At 37.1% G+C, this 21071-nt stretch overlaps 2 protein-coding genes across 2 annotated transcripts in view; one reads left to right on the forward strand and one right to left on the reverse strand.

Annotated features, from left to right (window-relative positions):
- Window positions 1-3229, forward strand: part of mov10b.2 (Mov10 RNA helicase b, tandem duplicate 2) — a 28937-nt gene extending 25708 nt beyond the window's left edge. Inside the window, exons 20-22 of the mRNA XM_067413648.1 lie at window positions 2200-2288; window positions 2380-2495; window positions 3081-3229. Of these exons, the coding sequence (XP_067269749.1) occupies window positions 2200-2288; window positions 2380-2495; window positions 3081-3142 (267 nt within the window). The 3' untranslated portion in view covers window positions 3143-3229. The remainder of the gene's footprint in view (window positions 1-2199; window positions 2289-2379; window positions 2496-3080) is intronic.
- A 3533-nt stretch (window positions 3230-6762) lies between these two features.
- Window positions 6763-21071, reverse strand: part of rhocb (ras homolog family member Cb) — a 38327-nt gene continuing 24018 nt past the window's right edge. The window contains exons 2-5 of the mRNA XM_067413650.1: window positions 11465-11622; window positions 10820-10940; window positions 8893-9023; window positions 6763-7311 (exon numbers count right to left, since the gene is read on the reverse strand). Of these exons, the coding sequence (XP_067269751.1) occupies window positions 7138-7311; window positions 8893-9023; window positions 10820-10940; window positions 11465-11620 (582 nt within the window). The 5' untranslated portion in view covers window positions 11621-11622 and the 3' untranslated portion in view covers window positions 6763-7137. The remainder of the gene's footprint in view (window positions 7312-8892; window positions 9024-10819; window positions 10941-11464; window positions 11623-21071) is intronic.

Here is a 21071-nt window from a genome sequence, read left to right on the forward strand (position 1 = left end):
AGAGAGCACGCTAGGGACTATTTTCAGTCGCTGCGTAATATCATTGCGCCGCTGCACCCATGATACGTCAGAAAAGTTACTTGATTATTACGCAGGAATAAGGGTGTAGTCCCTAGCCATATCGGTCTAGAAAATTGCAACTTTTCATTTTCCGCAGGTCTTAGAACACTATGTATCTACAGAAGTTTCAAGTTTAGGAAATAGGGAAAAAATCACAAAAACGCTAAAAGTTATTAAAAAAGTTATTAAAAAGCTAAAAATTATACTTAAAGTGCTAACACCAGACCCGGAGATCTGTTTAACTCTAGGGGAGTTGGAAAATGAGCCTATTGTCAAAAACAATGGAGTGCTCCTTTAAATGCAGAGGACTAATTCCGTGTATGGGTTACCATAATTAAACTTCACATCACTTTACTTTTTCTGAAGACTTTTACATTGTTACAAAAAAAACAGCTATTTCAAATAAATGCTGTTCTTTTGTACTTTCTATTAGTCAGAGTGTAACGATGAGTCAACAGAGTGGGGATCCAAATGCAATTTTATTTAGACAGCAGTTCAAAATCAAAGTCCAGAGTTCAGGCAGAATCACAATCCGTGTAGGCAGTCCAAACAAACAAGCAAACACAACACAACACAACAAGGCAGGGAACGTAGGCAAAAGAGCAGTCCAGAAACAGGCGGTGATCGAAAACCAAGAGACATGAAACCAAGACAGAACGCTCAGAATTGTAGTGATTACACTTTACAAGACTTCGCAGTGAATAGCAGAGTGAACAAGGTTTATATAGACTGCGGTGATGAGGCTAATGGCACACAGGTGTAAACAATGATTGCTGATGAGTCAGGGCAAAGGATTATGGGGAATGAAGTCCGGAATGGGGATAAATATTGAGGTAAGGGAGCCCTCTGGTGGCGATCAGAAGGAGCCCCAGAGGCCTGATTTGTGACACAGAGATTCCAGGATTACAGTTTTCACAAAACTATTAAGCGTAACAAATGTTTTCAGCTGATATTAATTAGAAATATTTATATAGCCTAGCAGCAAATCATCATATTAGAATGATTTTATGAAAAATCATGTGACACTGATGACTAGGGATGGGTTAGGGTACCAAAACCCGGTATTAAATGAGCCCCGGTGCTAAATTATAAAAAAAACGCAGTATCCATAAGCTCTGACGCTATCGGTTCTGCTGTCGGTACTGGAGCAATGAAGAAAATACACAAACTATTTATTATCGCTACATACACGTTATATTGTGAATTCTATATGGCCAGACGTTTTTATAAGCAATAATATTAAACTATGTGTTGTTGCTAGTCGAAAACCAGGAGAGAGAGAGAGAGAGAGAGAGAGAGAGAGAGAGAGAGAGAGAGAGAGAGAGAGAGGAGAGAGAGAGAGAGAGAGAGAGAGAGAGAGAGAGAGAGAGAGAGAGAGAGAGAGAGAGAGAGAGAGAGAGAGAGAGAGAGAGAGAGAGAGGAGAGAGAGAGAGAGAGAGAGAGAGAGAGAGAGAGAGAGAGAGAGAGAGAGAGAGAGAGAGAGAGAGAGAGATGATTAACATGACAAACGCCAACAAAAGTTTAGTCTGGTTATACTTCAGGCCTGTGATATTAATCTGATCTTTCTGTGTACTGTCTTGCGCAACTTCCTTCCCTTCATAGCGGTGAGCATTGGTTCCCCTAAACCCCAAACTTGACACCAAGGCAAGGCAAGTTTATTTGTAGAGCACATTTCACACCCAATGGAAATTCAAAGTGCTTTACATAGAAATGAATTAAAATAGTGGTAACATATGCATGAGAAAAAAGAATACATGTGGACAAATGAAAAATTAAAAACAAGCAGAGTTAAAACAGTTGTAAAGATAATAATAATAATAATAATAAAAATGTAACTCAAATTAACATATAAAATAACAATAACCAAAGATAAGAACAAGGGTAAACTAAAACAATTATAAAAAGAATAAAGAGATAAGATAAGGTGTAATCAGTCGGACGTACAGTGGCTCAGTGCTCATTCAGTAAATGCACAGCTGAACAGATGTGTTTTGAGTCCGGATTTGAATAAGCTGGCATAATAACTAAAAGCAGACTCTCCTTGCTTTGAGTGAACTCTTGGTATTCTAACTGACTTGATCCTCTTGTTCTGTTGGGTTTGTATTTAGTCTTGTGTTAATTTCATGTCTTTTTCTGTAGAGATTCAATGTGGCGGTGACGAGAGCAAAATCCCTGTTCATCATGGTGGGAAACCCCTTCATTTTGCAGACTGATGAAATATGGGGCCGGTATATATTGTACACTTCCAACTTACACACGGATGAATTGCAAACCCTGATGAGGAACTGACTAAATGATGTGTATTGTGTATTTTCATAGGTTTATTGACTTCTGCTCCGAGCAGGGAGGTTACACCGGGCTTCCCTTTACCAGTGTAGAGGGCATAGAGGAGGTCGAAAAGCGTCTGCTTGCTCTTAACTTTGACGACGAGAGCGGTGAGACAGGCTTTAATCACAAACTTAAGTCAAACCAACACATTGTTTGACTTAAACCTGTTTTTCATGCCAGTTTTATTGGTTACTGTAGATTTCAGAAGTAATCTTTCACTGGGATGAAACTTGATTTAATTGAATGCCCTCAAAATACCTGAGGAAATTGATGGAGCAGTAATGAATGTCAGTTGATGTTCTGCCAAAAAGATTACACTGTGTCAGATTTCAAGGGTTTGCCTTGATGCAAATGCTCTATTTGTTTACATTCACATTGCAAACAGAATACTGTTCTGTTTCCTCCATTTTTTCAAAACCGGTTGTCATCAAACAAAAACATATGCACCTGATTATAATTCCAGGTTTCCCGTTTTCATAATTAAAAATTATATATTGTTCTAGATAATTAGCTTCTGCTCAATTTGATAAGTAAACCGCAGCCTATGATGATTTATAGTTTAGTAAAAGTAAGTATGATATAGTAATAGTACAATAGTAATTCAAATATTATATAATAATATAATATAGCCTGAATAATGATGGTTTCTCGAAGGCATGATGAGAAAACTGTTGTGTTCTTTCACCCCCTAGTGGAAACTGATGAGAGTGCGGTCCAACAACATCTGCACCCTGAGTGGAGACATGATTACTAAACAGCCAGTCTTCACTGACCACACCCATTCTACTCCTTCTTTTGAAGCTAGTATGACATCCTGAATCTTCCCATTAAAGCTGGGTGAAAACTATGATTGTTACTGTAAAAAAACTATGATTGTTACTGTACTTTAATCTACCTTGGAAAAAAAGAGCACATGGGCTTATTTATAAACCCAGTTTTTTTTTATATGATGAAGTGACTTTTTTAATTCCTACATTAACACTGTGCAACATCAACCATTTTAAGTCGGACTGTGTGATACACATTTTAGCCAAAATATTATACAGTTCGAACCTGGTGTCAATTTTAATGAAAATGATATATTCGACAATTTTAATCGAATATAATTGAGACAACAAAACATTTTAAACTTCCTTGAAAATATGAACACATTTTTGCTTTTAAAGTGACTTTATAATTCATTTTTTTCATGATTGTGAATAAGATAATTAAACCAAACATTTTTTTTCCTTTCACTCTGCACAAAATGTGACTTAAAATGTTTTTTTTTTTAACATCTGAACATTATCAGTCCTGTTATTAATAGATCCTTTGTATTCCAGCTTTGCTTATTATTGTTAAACCACAGACATGTTAATATATTTTCAAATGAAGTCTATAAATGAATTTTAAACAAAAACATCCCCTCTGTTGAGTGGTTTTACAGTGTGTGTGTGTGTGTGTGTCTCTCCCTTGTGGCTACTGGATGTACTGCGGAGATTGCTGCAAATTCCAGGGGTTTTTGAGCCATTATCCTCATATTATGTGCTGTTAAACCAAATACCTTCTGGCTCACAAGCAATCCTATCCTCATCATTGCATTTTGTAGCGCCTATGTCCGTCAGGTCTGCAACATCAGCACACCTGATCTAGTGCTATCTGTCAAGTAAACATATTTTCTGACTGCATCAAAAATAACAAACTGCGTACACCAATTTTAAACCAATCAGGGCCCTCCTTTCCTCTCATTTTAAAGTAATATGCTGGTCCAATTAGGCTACAGGGACATTTCCGCGGGGTCCTTTTTGTGTTCAAGGATACAGAAATAGATTTTAGTAACTCAGCCACCTCTACCTCCAATTAACCCATAGATATTTGTGTTGCCAGCTATGGGAGCTTGTTTCCACCACAGAATAAAAATATAAAGTTAATTGCGACTTATCTAATTCTTTTGCAATAGCATTTACACTTCTTTTTCCCCCTCAAAATTACAAACCCCATAATGGTAACCCCCTTTCTTGAGAATTGATGTGATTAACTTCAAGACTGCCTTTGGAATATAGACCTAATTTTAATTTTATTTTATATACATGACAAAATATTTTTTTTATACTTAAATTGTATTTGAAGTTCCTAAAATAGCCACCAGGTGTCACCCACGTTCTATTGATTTTTGTGTGTGCATTGCCCTGTGCATTAAACAAATGCAAATGCCCTTTTTTGTGCATTAAACAAATTAATACATTTCTGCCCAAATATCACTGATAAATATCACAAAATATGGAACCGTGAGACCTTTCTGGCGATGTGTTGTCAAACTTAGAAAAGGTTTTGATTAAAAAGTTAAAATAACTTTAATGTGAAACCTGACAGTGCCAGGAGCCAAAATAATTTAGAAAAATTAATTTAAAAGAGTTCATAAGCTTTCGAATGATACCTAATTTATGATGATTAGGCTACTAAAATATGAAAAAAAGGCGATAAATAAAAAGAGCGTTCTGCGGGACGGTGGGTGTTAAATCTCGCAGTTCTGACTTACAATTTTAAGTAAAAATATATAAATATATATATATATATATATATATATATATATATATATATATATATATATATATATATATATATATATATATATATATATATATCACAATCCTGACTTTTTTTCCCCTCAAGAGTTGATACTTTAGGTCACGATACTTATTTTCAGAGGTGGACAGTAACTAAGTACATTTACTTGAGTACCGTACTTAAGTACACTTTATGAGTATCTGTACTTCACTGGAGTATTATTTTTTTCTGGAAACTTATGACTTTTACTTCACTACATTTGAAAGAAAAATATCATACTTTTTACTCCACTACATTTCTATTTAGGTCGAAAGTCATTTCTGCAGCAGCTCTGAAAGTCGGTGGATATTTTCCTTCTTTAAAAGGTGTTTTGTTGTTGTTGTTGCAGACAGTCTGTCAGGAATCACTCATAGTCATATACTTAGGTTCTTAGGCACAAGTGTGTGCACCCATAGCTATACTTTGAAAGTATGGTTCAGTTTAAAAAAAACAAAAAAAAATCAAGATTAGTGTAGTTGGCATACACTTGGTGTATGTCTGATAAAATATTAAACTATAAACGTCTGGGAGAAAGAGAAGAGTAAAGTTAGGAGAATATCAGATGTGTATCAGTGTATTGGATCCGTGCATTCGGCCTTAAAGCGACAGCAGCTTTGTAAAGAGCTTTGTAACTTATATTAAGTATTAAAAGTATTAAGTATTTAATACTTAATTTAATACTATTTAATACTTAAGTATTTAAATGAGTTTAAGTTAGTCATATGCTAGTATGTCAGATGGAGCATCACTGAATGACTTAAACCATGATGACAGTGTGCATTTATACAACAATAATAAAATAATGCATTGGCATAAAAAAGGACATTTACCTTGATACTTAAGTACTTTTGAAAACAAATACTTCTGTACATTTACTTGAGTAAAAATCTATTTTTACAACTTTCACTTGTAATGGAGTAATATTTGACCAGTAGTACTTTTACTCAAGTAATAGAGTTGTGTACTTTGTCCACCTCTGCTTATTTTCCCCCCTCACAATTGTTTATTCTGAGTTCATAACTTTTGTTGATATTTTGTGGGCAAAATATAATAGTGAAGTCACAAAACAGACAGCTTTCTGTTAGTCAACGTTACAAATTCGCATGACCAACTTGTAGGCCTGTTGTGGAATCTGCATAAAGAAATCTTTCACCCTCATGCGAAACTCTGGATTCCTATTGAAATGACTGGATTCTCCTAACATTAAATATGACCGCACCTTACCAAAACCTTAATTGGTACACTTATCTAATGAAACCACTGACCTTCTTCAGAGCAGGCATCTCTGGAGTTGATGAGTTGTCTTTGAGTTTGACAATTCTGAAATTGTAACGCACACAGTCACCGCCAAAAATAATATGAATCTATCTCTATCCGACATTATTCAGACCCGACCAGCTCATTTATTTAGCACTTAGCGATAATTCAATTTCAGCCTGCTAAACCATTAACTTGGTTTAAACTTAAAACATTATATACGGGAGCGTTTTTGTTCAAATATTTTGTTACTTTCCAAGCAATCAACACAAACATGTATACCAGTAAACCCAAATGACCAGACTGTACATCTATTAAGCCATCCCACCCTGTAACAAAGCTTTCGTGTGAGATGGCTATCAATATCTGGGAGAGGTGGGACTGGGATGTCTGCATTCCTCCCAGCGCAATTTTCATTCCTGTGAAATAAACATGCCATCTATCCTAACTAAGGTCAATCCCATTGGACAAAAAGTTGGCAGTTAAACAGTCCAAAAGGTCAGCAGTCAAAAAAACAGACAGAGTACAGGCTGGCAGTTTAAATGAATGATAAATGTATTTTTGCTTTCCCCCCCAAACTTAAATCACTGAGCATCATATACAGAGGCATAGAATAACTGTAAACCAGAACCGAAAGATACAGAGAAGATTTATGTACAAATACAAAATTAATCTGTCAGTCTTTCTTCCAGAGAAGGAAGGAAGGAAGGAAAGTATGCTAGTGGAAAGAAAAGAAAGAGAAAGATGGAGAGGTACTGGGTATTGACACACTTCGGTTTCTTTATAAATATTTTTGTCATCCACCCCTGGATTGCGAGAAATGCAGGGAGCGGTAGGTACTGTAGGATTTTCCTGGGGTCAGTTGCTGAAAGGAACTTAGAGGGTGTGTGTGTGTGTGTGGCTGGCTCATAACAATAGGCAGCCGCTTCTCTTCTTGCGCTTGCGCACCTGCAGCGCCGCCCTGGTGGCCATCTCAAACACCTCCCGCACGCCATCCTTAGTTTTCGCAGAACACTCCAAATATCCAAAAGCACTGATCCTGTTAGCCATGTCACGGCCCTCCTCTGGTTTTACAGGTTCCTAAAACACACATATATGATGAGAGGCAGCATTCTTTTAAAAAATGTGTTTCAAAATATTTTTTCACTTTCTTTTTCACCCTCTCAATAGTTTCATTCGTACACTAATAATGTCTACTAGTGTACTCGAGTTCAAAAGATCAGTAAAGACATTTATAATGTTACAAAATATTTATAATTGAATTCTTATTTATCTATTTTAGATAAATACTTATCTATTTTAAATAAAGATAATAAAGCCCAACTGTTTTCAGCACTGATAAGAAATGTTTTCGAGCACCAAATCAGCATAGAATGATTTCTGAAGGATCATGTGACACTGAAGACTGGAGGAATGATGCTGACATTCCAGCCATCACAGGAATACATTACATTTTTAAATATATTAAAATAGTTACTTTAGTTATTTTCAACTGTAATGATATTTTACAATGTTATTTTTTCTTTTGATCAAATAAATGCAGCCTTTAAGAGCTTAAGAGACTTTTGAATTGTAGTGTATCACAGGAGAATTCATCCTAATTGTTTCTGAAAGTCATGAACATTTCCACATCTCAAATGATGATTTTTGTTAACTAGCATAATTATTAGCGATAATTTGAACATTTTTGGAATAAATGGCTGAATCATTTGTCTTGCTAAAGCTGATTTCATGGCTAGCAATGCAGGTAGCCTTAATATGCACAATAAAAACAATATTTTCTCAATTTTGATATAATTTGACAACATTACAGCTTGACTGGAAAATGTGCAATAAAAATATTTGCCTCATCAATCCCTCAGATCAGTGCATAAACGTTCTGGTAGACAGCTTTAACAATCCTCTCCAGCACTTTTTCTCATTACACCATTGTTAAATGTCTATTCAGCACCATTTTCATAAAAGGTAAACCTCCATTACAGCTGCCCTCTTATATTTGGTTTATATTTATTTAGGCACTGACTCATATGGAGACAGACCCAATTCATGTAGCTAGATTTATATGAAAATGTAACGCGTTTGTAACTCTACAATAAACAACAAACTACAATAGACATTTCGTACTGATACTGTAGTACTCTGAATGTCACATGACTTACAATCTGCCACATTCCTGTAAAGATAAAATCAGGGTTTGAGCTCAGTGAGCATTCCTAGACACCAATGAAAATGTTTCTTAGCTATCTTAAATGGCACCCACAACAGTTTTTCAACACAAAGCATTATGGGTAAACGTAGCCTACAATTTGTGTATACTGAAATCTCTCATTAGCAAATCGCATAAAAATGCTACATGTGCAAATATAGAAGTACTATGACAACTAGCATGAAAGTTTCAGCAGTTTCACTACTGTTTCTGCCTTACTCTAACAAACACCCTTCAGAATGATGTAATCCCAGAGGCCCAGCTTTATCACCACAGGAAACAGCTGCATTTTCATTTTCCTTTGTGGCTGTCAGAGACAGGAAGTGTCCTGTTTGTTAAGGCAAAGGCCAACAAAAGGTCTCTGTGGTGTCTTACAAACCTCTACTTCCAAGTTACTATGGCAACACACATTTTACACATGCACAAAGACACGCACGCACGCACACCTGCCATACCTGTTTCATCTTGATCAGCTCCCTGCGCGTGTGTTCATCATTTCGCAGGTCCTTTTTATTGCCCACGAGGATGATGGGAACGTTGGGACAAAAATGTTTTACCTCTGGCGTCCATTTCTCAGGAATATTCTCTGGAAGAGGCCAGAACAGAAGTTACGAAACCTGATGTCAATGTTAAGATGTTTTTTTAGAAATAATTTATTACAGTAAATTATATTATAAATGCTAATAATTGCAGTAAAATTATCTTGTGTATTTAGAGTATTTAATAAGTTACAGTATCTTTAATGTCACCTTAAAAGGTGCCCTAGAATGAAACATTCAATTAGCCTTGCCATAGTTAAATAACAAGAGTTCAGTACATGGACATCACATACTGTGAGTCTCAAACACCATTGCCTCCTGCTTCATATGTAAATCTTGTTTGTGAAAAACACCACAGAAAACCAGGCGGTTTTCAACATAACACCAACTGTGACGCAATCGCTGGAATCATTTATATGTATGGCCAACATTTGCATGCCAGCCCATGTTCACTGTCAGGCGGATCGGTGCAGCCGTCGGGATTTCAGGTAAACAAGCACCACGTGAGGATAGCGAAAATGACTGATCATGGAATTAAATGTTATGATCCAGGCTGTGCAGGGGATGTGAGGACTTTCCATAGCCTTCCCACAGATAAAAAAAAAAAATGTCAACAGTCTTGGTTGATGTTTATTATAATCGGATAACGCAATAATTTAATTCAAAGTTGTTTGTTTGCTCGGCCCATTTCACCACAGAGAGTTTTTCTAACCTGGGACAATATCAAGCTGGATTCGCTCAGCATCTAAAACTGAAGAAAGGGCCGATTCCAACCATATTCCTTCAAGCAGTAAGTAGTCATTTTATCCACTTCTTGATGTCGAACCCATTTCTGATTAAATTAAGAGTTTCTTAGTAAGACAACATTTTGTTAATATCCCCTGTTGTCTAGATCCAATGCAAGATGTAGTAGAAACTCCAAGTAGCACACATAGCAGTTTGTCAAATGACAAAGGTTAATATTTTCTGCCAGTGTTCTTATAAAATACAACAGGAGATACGCATGTCAATCCCTTTTGACGGCTTGAAATCTAAATTAGCCTAAATTTCATAATCAACACAACTCAAAAGCTAACTACGTTTACTACAACTGTTTAGTTGCTATAGCTCACTCGATCCTTGTAGCTAACGTCACCTTCTAAGTTGAAACGAGTCATTTGACAAGGCTTCTAGTCAATTTGTTAAAAAATATACATTTTTGGAGAACTGAACTATGATTATTTTGCAGCGGGTGAGTAGTAAACATGACACTGACCTTTTTTGAGTGGCTTCTACATGACTTTGTTTGGCTAAATAAATCGACTATTAAATCAGTACTCTATTGTCAAACTGTAACATTACTGTACAAACAACATTTACATACTACCCAGTTCAGTTTCGTGATTCAAAGTCGAGAAGCTATCATTGTCAAATCATTGCCATTGACGGATTGTATAGATGTGTTCGCTGTCATTGAGCAGTGCAGTGAAACAGCCAATCAGAGCAGAACTCTGCATTTATATTCATGACCATTCCAAATAAGGCAAAAACAGAGCATTAGGGACAGTTTATAGGGTTGTAAATGGACCTGTAAAACTGTATCTGGACAATTTCTGACCTTAAATAAGCCACATACCGTCTATGTAGATATGAGAGAACAATTTAAAATATTGTTTAAAATCATTCTAGGGCACCTTTATTGCAATATGTACATGTTAAATTACTCACATTCAGCTAAAATTGTATTTTTTTTGTAAGTAGACGAACAGCATGGCATAAATGTCTTTGCTGTCTTTACTTTTTAATTCTTTCTGATCTTACGGACTCCAAATTTCTGAACAATAGTGTGTGTGTAGTTAGGTACCTAAACTATCTGGACTGTCTATAGAGAAACACATCAGAATAACATCTGTGTCTGGATATGACAATGGCCTCAACCGATCATAGTCTTCCTGACCAGCTGTGTCCCATAGAGCCAACTCCACCTGAAAGAGGAAGAGAGTTGCAGATGCTTCAGTGTTGTTTGTCAGCTGAAGGTATGTCATTGGACTTTGAGTGGCCTAATTGTCAATGCCAGTGGTCCTAAATATAAGAACCATTAGTAAACCTGAAGCTATTTAAAGAGATAACTACGGTCCACCCTGGACTAGAAGTCTTCAATGAAAATACAAAACATTCAAGGAGACAGAGATGAAATGTGTGTACTGGGGCATACAGGATATAGAATGAACTGACAAACTGCACTTTTTTAAATCAAAAGTTCTGGAACACTGTTCTCTACCAGTTTAACTTCTGAAATCTTATTCAATCAGAACTTTTAGATGAATTTCCTCTGAACTTGCTGAATTTCTCTTTACACTAAATCAAGATAGTCTAACATGTGTTAAAAGGCTGCAGGAACATTTAATTCCCCCTCTCAAACAAGCATACGCTCACCACATTCTCAGTGCTTCAGTCCACAAAACGAGGAAAGAAGAACTGCATACAAGACTATTTTTGGTCGACTGACCTGTTTGCTGTCCACCTCTATGTCAGCAATGTAGTTTTCGAACACTGTGGGCACGTAGACCTCTGGGAACTGATCTTTACTGAACACAATGAGCAAACAGGTCTTTCCACAGGCTCCATCTCCCACTATTACCAGCTTCTTTCGAATAGCTGCCATCACTACAGAAAAAGAAAGACAACATTACCATGAGAAATGGTTAAATTCACAAAACGTACATTTCATATTTTGCAATAATGACCCCTGGCAGTAGATTATCCGACTTATTACATAGCTATTTAGAAAATAAATAAATAAATAAATAAATAAATAAAGTAGGTAACACTGCATTTTACAGTGTCCTTGTTACATATGGTTATCACAGTAATTGATGCAGCTAACCCTCAACCAAACCCTAATCCTAACCCTACAGTAAGTGCATGTAGTTAATTAATATTACTAAGTACTTAAATATATAATTAAACTGCAACAATAACACCTTAAAATAAAGTGTAACCTAAAATTGTATGAAATGTATGTAACAGGCAGAACGGATGTGAACTGTGAGTGATTTGATGATGAACGCTCCTCCTGCTCCTCCCATTATATATTTGTTTAAATTGTATAAAATATAAATGTTATGTATTGCATATAGATATAGAGAGATGGATATGGATATAATATTAAGTCATAATATTATTGCACTCCCAATAGACTTTTTCTATAGACTTGTTAGCTAACATATTTAGCTACAATTTTTATTCCAGCTGGTAATCAATGAAAAAATTGATGATAGAGAATTGATTCATAAAAAAAATGAAACGATAGAGACTGCAGACTGATACGAGATGTGAAAGTAGTAGCGAAACGTTGCCATTGACTGCGGTGGAATATCCAGTTTAGCAGTAATTCTAAACAGACATTTAACAAATCAGAATCAAGCATTTCAGAAAGCCATGAAATGAGTCCTAATAATCGTCATAACAGTTCGTCTCACATGAGTTATGAGACCTTGTTGTTTGAGAAACACAACATAACAGATGTTATGTAACGGATAATTGGTGAAACAGATACTGGTCCAAGATCAATCCCGCATCGTTGCAGAATCAGGGGCCCAAAATGCTGATGTTTAAGAGCCTAACTGAACATCACCCTGAAATGAAATAGAACATTTTGTTTAAGGCTTTATTTGGGAGAAGTTTTTGTATCCACGCAAAGTGAGAACACGAAGCGTATGGAAAAAATAAAGTAAGAAAAATATTTTCCTGTCCCACCCTTTTCCTCTCTTTCCCGCAATTTGGAGAACAAAATAAGGACACGATGGCCCAAAAATGTCACGGCCAAAGAACATACACTCGCAGCCACACATTTTCTTTAAATAGTGCCAATCCAACCAGTTGTACACATTTTAGCAGGACACACACACAAACATCTGTAGAGTAGCAGGCAGCATTGCCGTACAGTAGCCCAGTGAACGTGGACATACTCCAACAGACACACACATCTGTCTCTTTTGGCTTGTGTGACTGACGGCAGATTGAGAGATGTAGGTTACTTAGAAATTTACACTAATAAGCACACATAGCAAGTAAAAAAAATAAAAATAATGTATATATTTTTTTGCTTGGCCCTGAAATGGTAATATCACCGTAATGTTGTTTTGGACAATATCATGGTAATGCCTCGTTTTTTTTTTTTTTAGACATATCGTGATAATACCACATTATTTCTAAGAATCATGGCAATGCTATATTTTGGACATGTGCCATTGTATTCATTGAATTACCTTAGTGTAGCATATACTTATCAATATAATATGACAATGGAATTAATCAAAATACCATCGTATTACTGTACCATTCAAAAGGTTTTTTTCCATTCAAAAGGTTTTTTTCCAAGACATTATTTTTATTCAGCAAAATGCATTAAATTGATCAAAAGTGACAGTGAAGTACATTGTTACACACAAAAAAAGAGAGATCTGGTGTTCTAGCAGTTAATAAACAAACCTACATGCATTTGTACGCAATGTTGCGGAAGAACATTGTAGCCAGTCCCGCTCGGCCTAAAATAGTTTGAATATGAACACTTACTACAGGCGAACTGTAGTGATTCAGAAAAAAGACAAAAAACAGTTTAGAAGATAGATTAATGATGTACTCTACTTGCGCATATACATTTTGAATGAAATAAGTTACATAGGGTATATTTATTGAATAACTGTGCAGACTGCAGTATCATAATGAGAGTTTTGGATTCGACGGCCATAGGAAGTTGTCAGCTAATCCTGAAACAGTGACACACACCCACACATTGAACTTGAAAAATCACAGCGGACACGTTCTGAGAGAGAGAAAGGAACCAAAGCAGGTCAGTGCTATTCTAAAACGTACATCCCTGGAGAGAGAAATGCGTTCTTGGTGACGGCAGCCTGGTTTTTCTGGCACACACACATTAATCTCTGTTGCCATTATCTCACAAGCCCTTCAAACACACCCAACTCTGCACATTCGTGAACACCACTGGCTTATTGAAACAGTTTCGAAGAACTTGAACATTTACAATGCTGACCTATCAATTCACTAAAACTGAAATAACGAAAATCACAATTATTGTTTTAGTATATGCGAAAATCTGTGATGCGTCACACTGGGAATTTCCCAGATGCTTGCTCTGGGAATGCTGTCACGTCTCTAAGGGCACAATGTGGAAAGATTTCCTCAGCCTCTAGTGGCAGGAAGAGAAAGAGCTCACTTCCTGTTCTGAAAACTCCCTTCCTGTTCACATGTAGGCTCCAAAAAACATCTGTTAATAAACAGTTGCATCTGGGTAAAAATCGATGTCAAATAAGCTTTATATTTTTTATACTTTATTTTAATTGCAGTGTAGGTTTTATTCATTTTGTTATACATATATGGCATAGTTTATTGTTTGCCAAGGCAACATTTCAAGTTTTGGTTAAAGTTTTATTTTATTTCAGCTTTATTTCATTGAATTATTATTATTATTATTATTTTTAGCAAACAACACTGAAGCAGAAGATAAAGTGAAATTTGACACTGTTTACCGGCTTGATAGTCATCAAGGGAAAACAAATGGTATCACCTTAGATTAGGGTCCATTTCTCTAAGTGTTAATCAAAAATGAAAATTACCCCATGATTTACTCACCCTCAATCCATCCTAGGTGTACTTTGTTCTTTCAGATGAATGCAATTAAAGATATATTAAATGTCCTGGCTCTTCCACACTTTATAATGGCAGTAACAGAGGATTAGATTTAAAGACCAAAAAGTGAATTCATCCATCATAACAGATAGCCTCACGAATAATAAAAAAAAAAGGGTTGGGCAACAAATCCTATCTTAACTATGGATAGGAAATGGGTATTACAGAAGCATTCTAACTCGACAAAAAATCCTAAAAGCTGTCTTAACTTTAGGACAACCCCACTGGTGTCCTAACTTCAAACCTTTTAGAAATCCAGCGGTAAAAAAAAAAAAAAAAAAATCACAGTACACAAATCCTTTTTCGAGAGAGCGTTACATTTATTAATTATAAAATATGAAGAGCAGCGATGTTTTGATGGTGGAGATGTTTTGATGGTGGAGATCCAGCTAGCGCTGTGCTTTGATGAGGCCATCCTTAAAAATATTTTGGTTTGCAGTAACAGTACATTTTTTTAAAAAAAGGGTCGGTAGGTAGGTCTATATATTTTTTTTTCAAATTTTAATACAAAAAAAAAAGTTAATTTTTGGTGATGGTGATTACGTAGGTATGAATTTAAACAAATTGGCATATCGTGACATCACTGACTGGGTCTTCAAGCCGTGCCTTCGGGCGCATAGGCTAATTGCAGGCTATATAGACCACAAACAAATTGAAATATTTGTCAAAAACATGTTTATTGCATAAATTTCAGGTGCATTCTTTAAGAAAAGGGTCCAACCACCAGCTAGCTGTCATTGACTCAAAGCTGTCAACCCTCCCTTTTTTTCCGGGTTTCTCAGGTATTTTAGCTCTTTTCCCGCTGTCTTCCCGTTTCAGTATTTTCCCGTGATATGTTTCTTATTTTTACGCTCGATTGTGTTAACTCAGAACACGCAACTATCTGTGTCTCTGAAGTGGCTTGCACTTCTTGCCAGACCAACGCATCTGGTGATATAGACTAGTGCATTTGAATATTAACCTCTTAACCCTCGCCCTGTGCTGAGAAATAAATAAAAAAATGACATACCCCAAATAAAAATGTCTGCAGCTCTTAAACCCTATGGTCTATATCCATAAATGTGGTCTTATTTTAAACTAGACACTTTAAATTATGTTACCCAAAAGTCATAATAACTCAAATAGTATAGGGACAGATTAAAACAAGGGGAAATATGCATGTAAGTGACTCACGTTTTTATTATTTTTATTATTCCCTTATGGAAAAAAATATTAGATTTTAATTTTTATGCCCTGAAAATAACCTAAATATAAAACTGAATGTCTGATCATGCTTTGATTAAAATTTGAGGACGATTCTCTCAAAAATGTAGCTTCTGTAAGCTTTTATGTCAAAAAAGACTGGGCGTCCTTTCAATAAAGTCCAATTATATTAGAACATTTGTGTAATAGTAAAGAGTAGTTTTTATTCAAATAAATCTGCAATAAACTGCTAATTATAATGCATTTGCAGTCCCTGATAACTAAAACAACTATTTACAGAATTTACAAGTGTAAAAAAAACTCATTTAGTTGATAAAAACAGTCTCTTATTTAGTCTGCGCGTTGTGTGTAAGTATGTGTGCTTACACTGGCAGGCGCTGGATACGATGAATGAAAACTGTGGAGACGACGGTAAGTAACAGCTAAGTAAGCATGAGGTATTCACCAATGCTTCTTACGACATCTCTTACAGAAACTACGCAAAATATTGTCTTTTGATTCGTTACTACATCCATCAATCAAATCTATGCTGGCTATGCATTGGCTAGGCATTGACTGGCTTATCCAACAAAGGACCGGCGAGTTTGACTGACAGATGTATCACCCAGTGACGCGCTCCCTTTCTATTTATGTGTCCTAGTCAGCTTTTGATTGAAGGAGAGAGACCTGGGAGGGTTTAATATAACCGGAACAGTCCACAGTACAGGGGAGATTGTCAAAATAAGGCTTACAATCGCTATTTCATTGAAAATGGACATGCTTGATTACTCTTAACACAAAACGCTTATGCAAACAACGGAGGATTTTTAGTTTTTTCCCCTTATTTTTTCGTTGTTTTGGATTAAAAGTGGGATGCATTTTGAAGAGTGGACTCTTACACAGACATGTATGCTGTTGTTTCGTGGATTCGTCCGATCTGATCTGAACGTCAGGAGATGAAAGATGAGTACCGCGTTCATTATGCTAATGTTTAAATAGCCACTGCTTTAGCATTTAATTTAACCCTTTCCTCTCTGGTGTATTTATTGCAAAAACGAGTTCAGAACATGAATCTTGAGTGTTTTAGCTTTTAAATGATGCATAGTTTGTGATAGTTGATTGAACAGTTTGTATAAAACAAAAGTAATTATAAGTAGAGACACGCCCACTTGCGTCAGACGCCCCGCCCACGATCCGGTGCGGATTAAGAAGTTAAAAAGCAAAAAGTTGTTTTTATGAATTCAATTAATTAAGTAGCTATAACCAGCTATTCAATCAAGAGCAGTGAGTGAGTCCTTATCTTTTGTTTGACAGACAGCAGTAAAGGCTACTGCCCCTTTAAGACCTAATACAGAGATATGCATCGTCTTTCTCAACTGTATAAAGTTCTCTTAAGGCATATACAGACTGTCTGATGGATACTCATCAAGATCGACATGTTGACATACTTTTTGTGTGAGTTTATCCGTTCAAACGCAAGACTTGAAAGAACTCAATATTTGTGCGCTGTGAGACGTGCGCGCGCTGCGCACAGAGACAGATCTTCTCTTACTGCAGTTCTCATTCGCGTCTTCTGGCGAATATACTGAGTGATGATGGCGAAAATGACTGGTCATACGGCAGCACTCGCATGCATTGAACACAGTTTACAAAGATAGACCGTTTTGCCCATGTTTTCTTTTATTATCGCTGTTGTAGTGCACGTGTATCCATCGACAGAACCATACATAAAGCATTATTTTTCAAGTTACAACTAGTGCCGCCGCTCCCACCACGCGCTGGGGTCGAGCAGAACACCCGCTACCCATAGCAACGCGTTATGACAACGACATTTCAGACTGACAGAGACAAGATAAACGGCTTTTCCGCCATTTGTTACCGTTTTGTACACGTTGTTATAATAAAACGTTGTTTTATTCGCCACAATATAGTAATGATAAATGTTGAGAGGGGCACTTTTGATTCATTTTCAAAAAGGGCAGGGGCTTAAAGCCCTCCCCTCTGCAGTGCACTTGCCTGGTGTGTGTAACGTGTCCATGGTCCTGACTCCTGTCACACAATGCGGCGAAATCTCCGACAGGGCTTTAACAGTCTAACGTTACAGTGAATGAGAGTATGAGCCGAAACGAACGCACAGGCCATAGTGTGACATCCGTTAACCATAGTGTAAACATAGATGACGTCACGGGTTTTTCTATAAACGAAAGAACGTAGCCTTCGTTTGTATGGCCCAGGCAATTTATACATTTATAATACTCTAAAATATAATTCATATTATTTTATTACTGTTGTATTAGTTGTTTGAAAAGTAAAAAAAGAAATTGGTCGGTCTTAAAGCCCATTTACAACCGGCAAGTCGGTCGGACTAAAAGGGAAAAAAAATAAAAAATTGAGTCGGCCCTAAATTGACAGGGTCGGTCGGGTTACGGCAAACAAGAATATTTTTAAGGATGGCCTGATAAAATGCTTGTAACGTTAAACGGGGGGTGAAACACTCAGTTTCAGTCAATCTCATGTCAATCTTGAGTACCTATAGAGTAGTATTGCATCCTTAATATCTCTGAAAAGTCTCTAGTTTTATTATATTTATAAAAGAAATATGGGCTGTACAGAGTCTTTCCGGAAAAAACCGAGCGCCTGGAGGCGTATCGTGTGGGCGGAGCTAAAGAATGACGAGCGCGCAAAGCGATGACGTCCTCAAGCGTGTAGAAGCCCATCGCTATCGAGCTCAGCTAATAGATATGATCCAGAATCATTCGGAGGCTGAAATAAATTGAACAGGAGAAACAGCAGCAGCAGGACGTCCGTCTCTGTGGTATGTACTGTATTTAGTGGCCTGTCAACATTTGTGTGTCTTTACTCGCAGTTTATGAGGACATGATTCGGTTTTTGGGACTATTGTATGCGACTAAACCTTAGCAGTAGCAAGCAAAACGGTTTTGCACGTCAGACTAGTGTAACGTTATACAAACAATGGAGTCCGTTAGCGCATTTGAATGACGAAGCACGCAATCGTGTCGTATACTGATGTTTACTCACGCGACAACAGCAGAGACATTTGAAGCAGTTTTACTCACCGGCTGATTTGGTGAAGTCCTGACAGCAGTGACTTGCTGTGCTGAAACGTTGAAGTCGCTTGATGTCACAGATAGGAATAAAGTAGAGCGCGGCGGGAGTGTATGGGCGTGCATTTCCTCTCTCGCTCTAGTCACACGCGCGCGCGCACCCTACCGGGAGAAGAGCCCGTACGGCCAATACAAGGACCTTCAGCTCTGTCGATGTCAAGTCGACTCATACTCGAAAAAAACTCTCCGAAACTTGTGAGAAACCGGAAGGAGTATTTTTGACACAGAAATACTCCATCAAACGTCCAACATTTGTTTTTGAAACTTTGTCTATGTTTAGGATGGGAATCCAAGTCTTTAATAGTGTAAAAAGCTCAGTATGCATGTAACAGCATTTCACCCCCCCCCCCTTTAAATATTATACAGACTCCCACAACACGATTTTGCAGTTGGTTGACAAATTGCGAACAACATTACAGAGCCCAACGAGCCGTCACAGAGCATTAGCCTACCAGTCCACTGTGGCATAAAGTCGCTGGACGTATTCACAAATTTAAGGACCTCTAAAGTTATGACATTTGTATAGTACTCATTTCTTACTTTAATAGTTTGAACGGACTATGTAAAAGGTGTGCATCATAGCTCACACATGGATGAACACATTACAATTGGTTTTGATACCGTCATTCCGTTCAAATGCTATTCAAGTATAAATGTGTATATCTTACCAATGTTATATGCAACTTTAGAGACAGTCCCTACATTTGTGAATATGGAACGTATGGAACTTTTTCACACCATTCTTTGTAAATCCTAGAAATGGTTGTACGTGAAAATCCCAGTAACTGAGCAGATTGTGAGATACTCAGACCGGCCGGTCTGGCACCAACAACCATGCCACACTCAAAATTGCTTAAATCACCTTTCTTTCCCATTCTGACATTCAGTTTGGCGTTCAGGAGATTGTCTTCACCAGGACCACACCCCTAAATGCATTGAAGCAACTGCCATGTGATTGGTTGATTAGATAATTGCATTAATGAGAAATTGAACAGGTGTTCCTAATAATCCTTTAGGTGAGTGTATATATAGCTTCTTTAAGGCTGACAAGTCAACTAACCCTTCAGCCATCCGTCTAGACAATAATGAAAATATGTAGTTTCGTGCAACCCTAACATCATCAGAATCAAAGACTAGTTGAGTCAAGCACTGGAATAAATCAGCAGAAGATAATCAGAAGAAAATGAGAAAAAGCAAGTTTCATTATGATTGATAGGAATCTATAACAGCTCGATACAACCTGGATATGGAAAGTGAATGAGATTTAAATTGGATTCACGAGGGGGTTTAGACTTTCTGCTTGAAAGATTTCCATAAGGGATGATGGAATAATTGAGTCAAGTCCATCATCACGGCAGCCTTCTTCCCTCCAAACCCACCACAGAAATGACACGCACAGACTAAATGGGGCCCAGGAGAGCTTTTCGGGGGTGTGCAATGGACGAGTGTGGACACTTTAAATGCTTTCAATTGACCTTGAACCACAGTTGCTGCACTGATGGCTCTGTAATATGGTTGGGTGGCAAATTGAACATTCATGATGAATTTGCAACAATTTGGCTCGTGATATCAAATTAAGTGACACTGTGAACCACGCAACAATCTTAATGTGTTTTTAATTTGGCCATTAAGCTTCCTAAAGACCATGTGTCAATAAACTAGTTCCCTCTATGTCTCATGGGAATGTAATTGACTTGACATGCCTTGATTATTTTTAACTTTATTTTACTTCTCGCCTTGGACAATAACAGCTGTTTGGTCGGGTTAAATAAAAAAAAAGAAATGGGGGGTACATAAACATCAAGATGTCTTGTTAAAAGGCTATCTCGGCCAGTGTGAGGGTGTATGGAGCGTCTCCTCCTGCCACCACCTCTGTAAAGCCTGCAGTCATCTGTCAGTCTGCCTGTTCACTGAGCAGGGCACACTGTAACGTTTGAACCGAGTAACTCGTTCTCTGTCTGTCTCATTAGCACAAAGAGCTCAGACAGGCTGGGTAAAGGAGAAAAATGAAACTGTGCTGAGTGATGCCCACTGGCCTGGTTCCTGCGAGTCTCCAGGAAGTAACGGACGATGTGAGCACTGAGTGTGTGAATATAT

This window comes from Pseudorasbora parva, chromosome 13, assembly GCF_024679245.1.
Source record: "Pseudorasbora parva isolate DD20220531a chromosome 13, ASM2467924v1, whole genome shotgun sequence".
Classification (NCBI taxonomy): domain Eukaryota; kingdom Metazoa; phylum Chordata; class Actinopteri; order Cypriniformes; family Gobionidae; genus Pseudorasbora; species Pseudorasbora parva.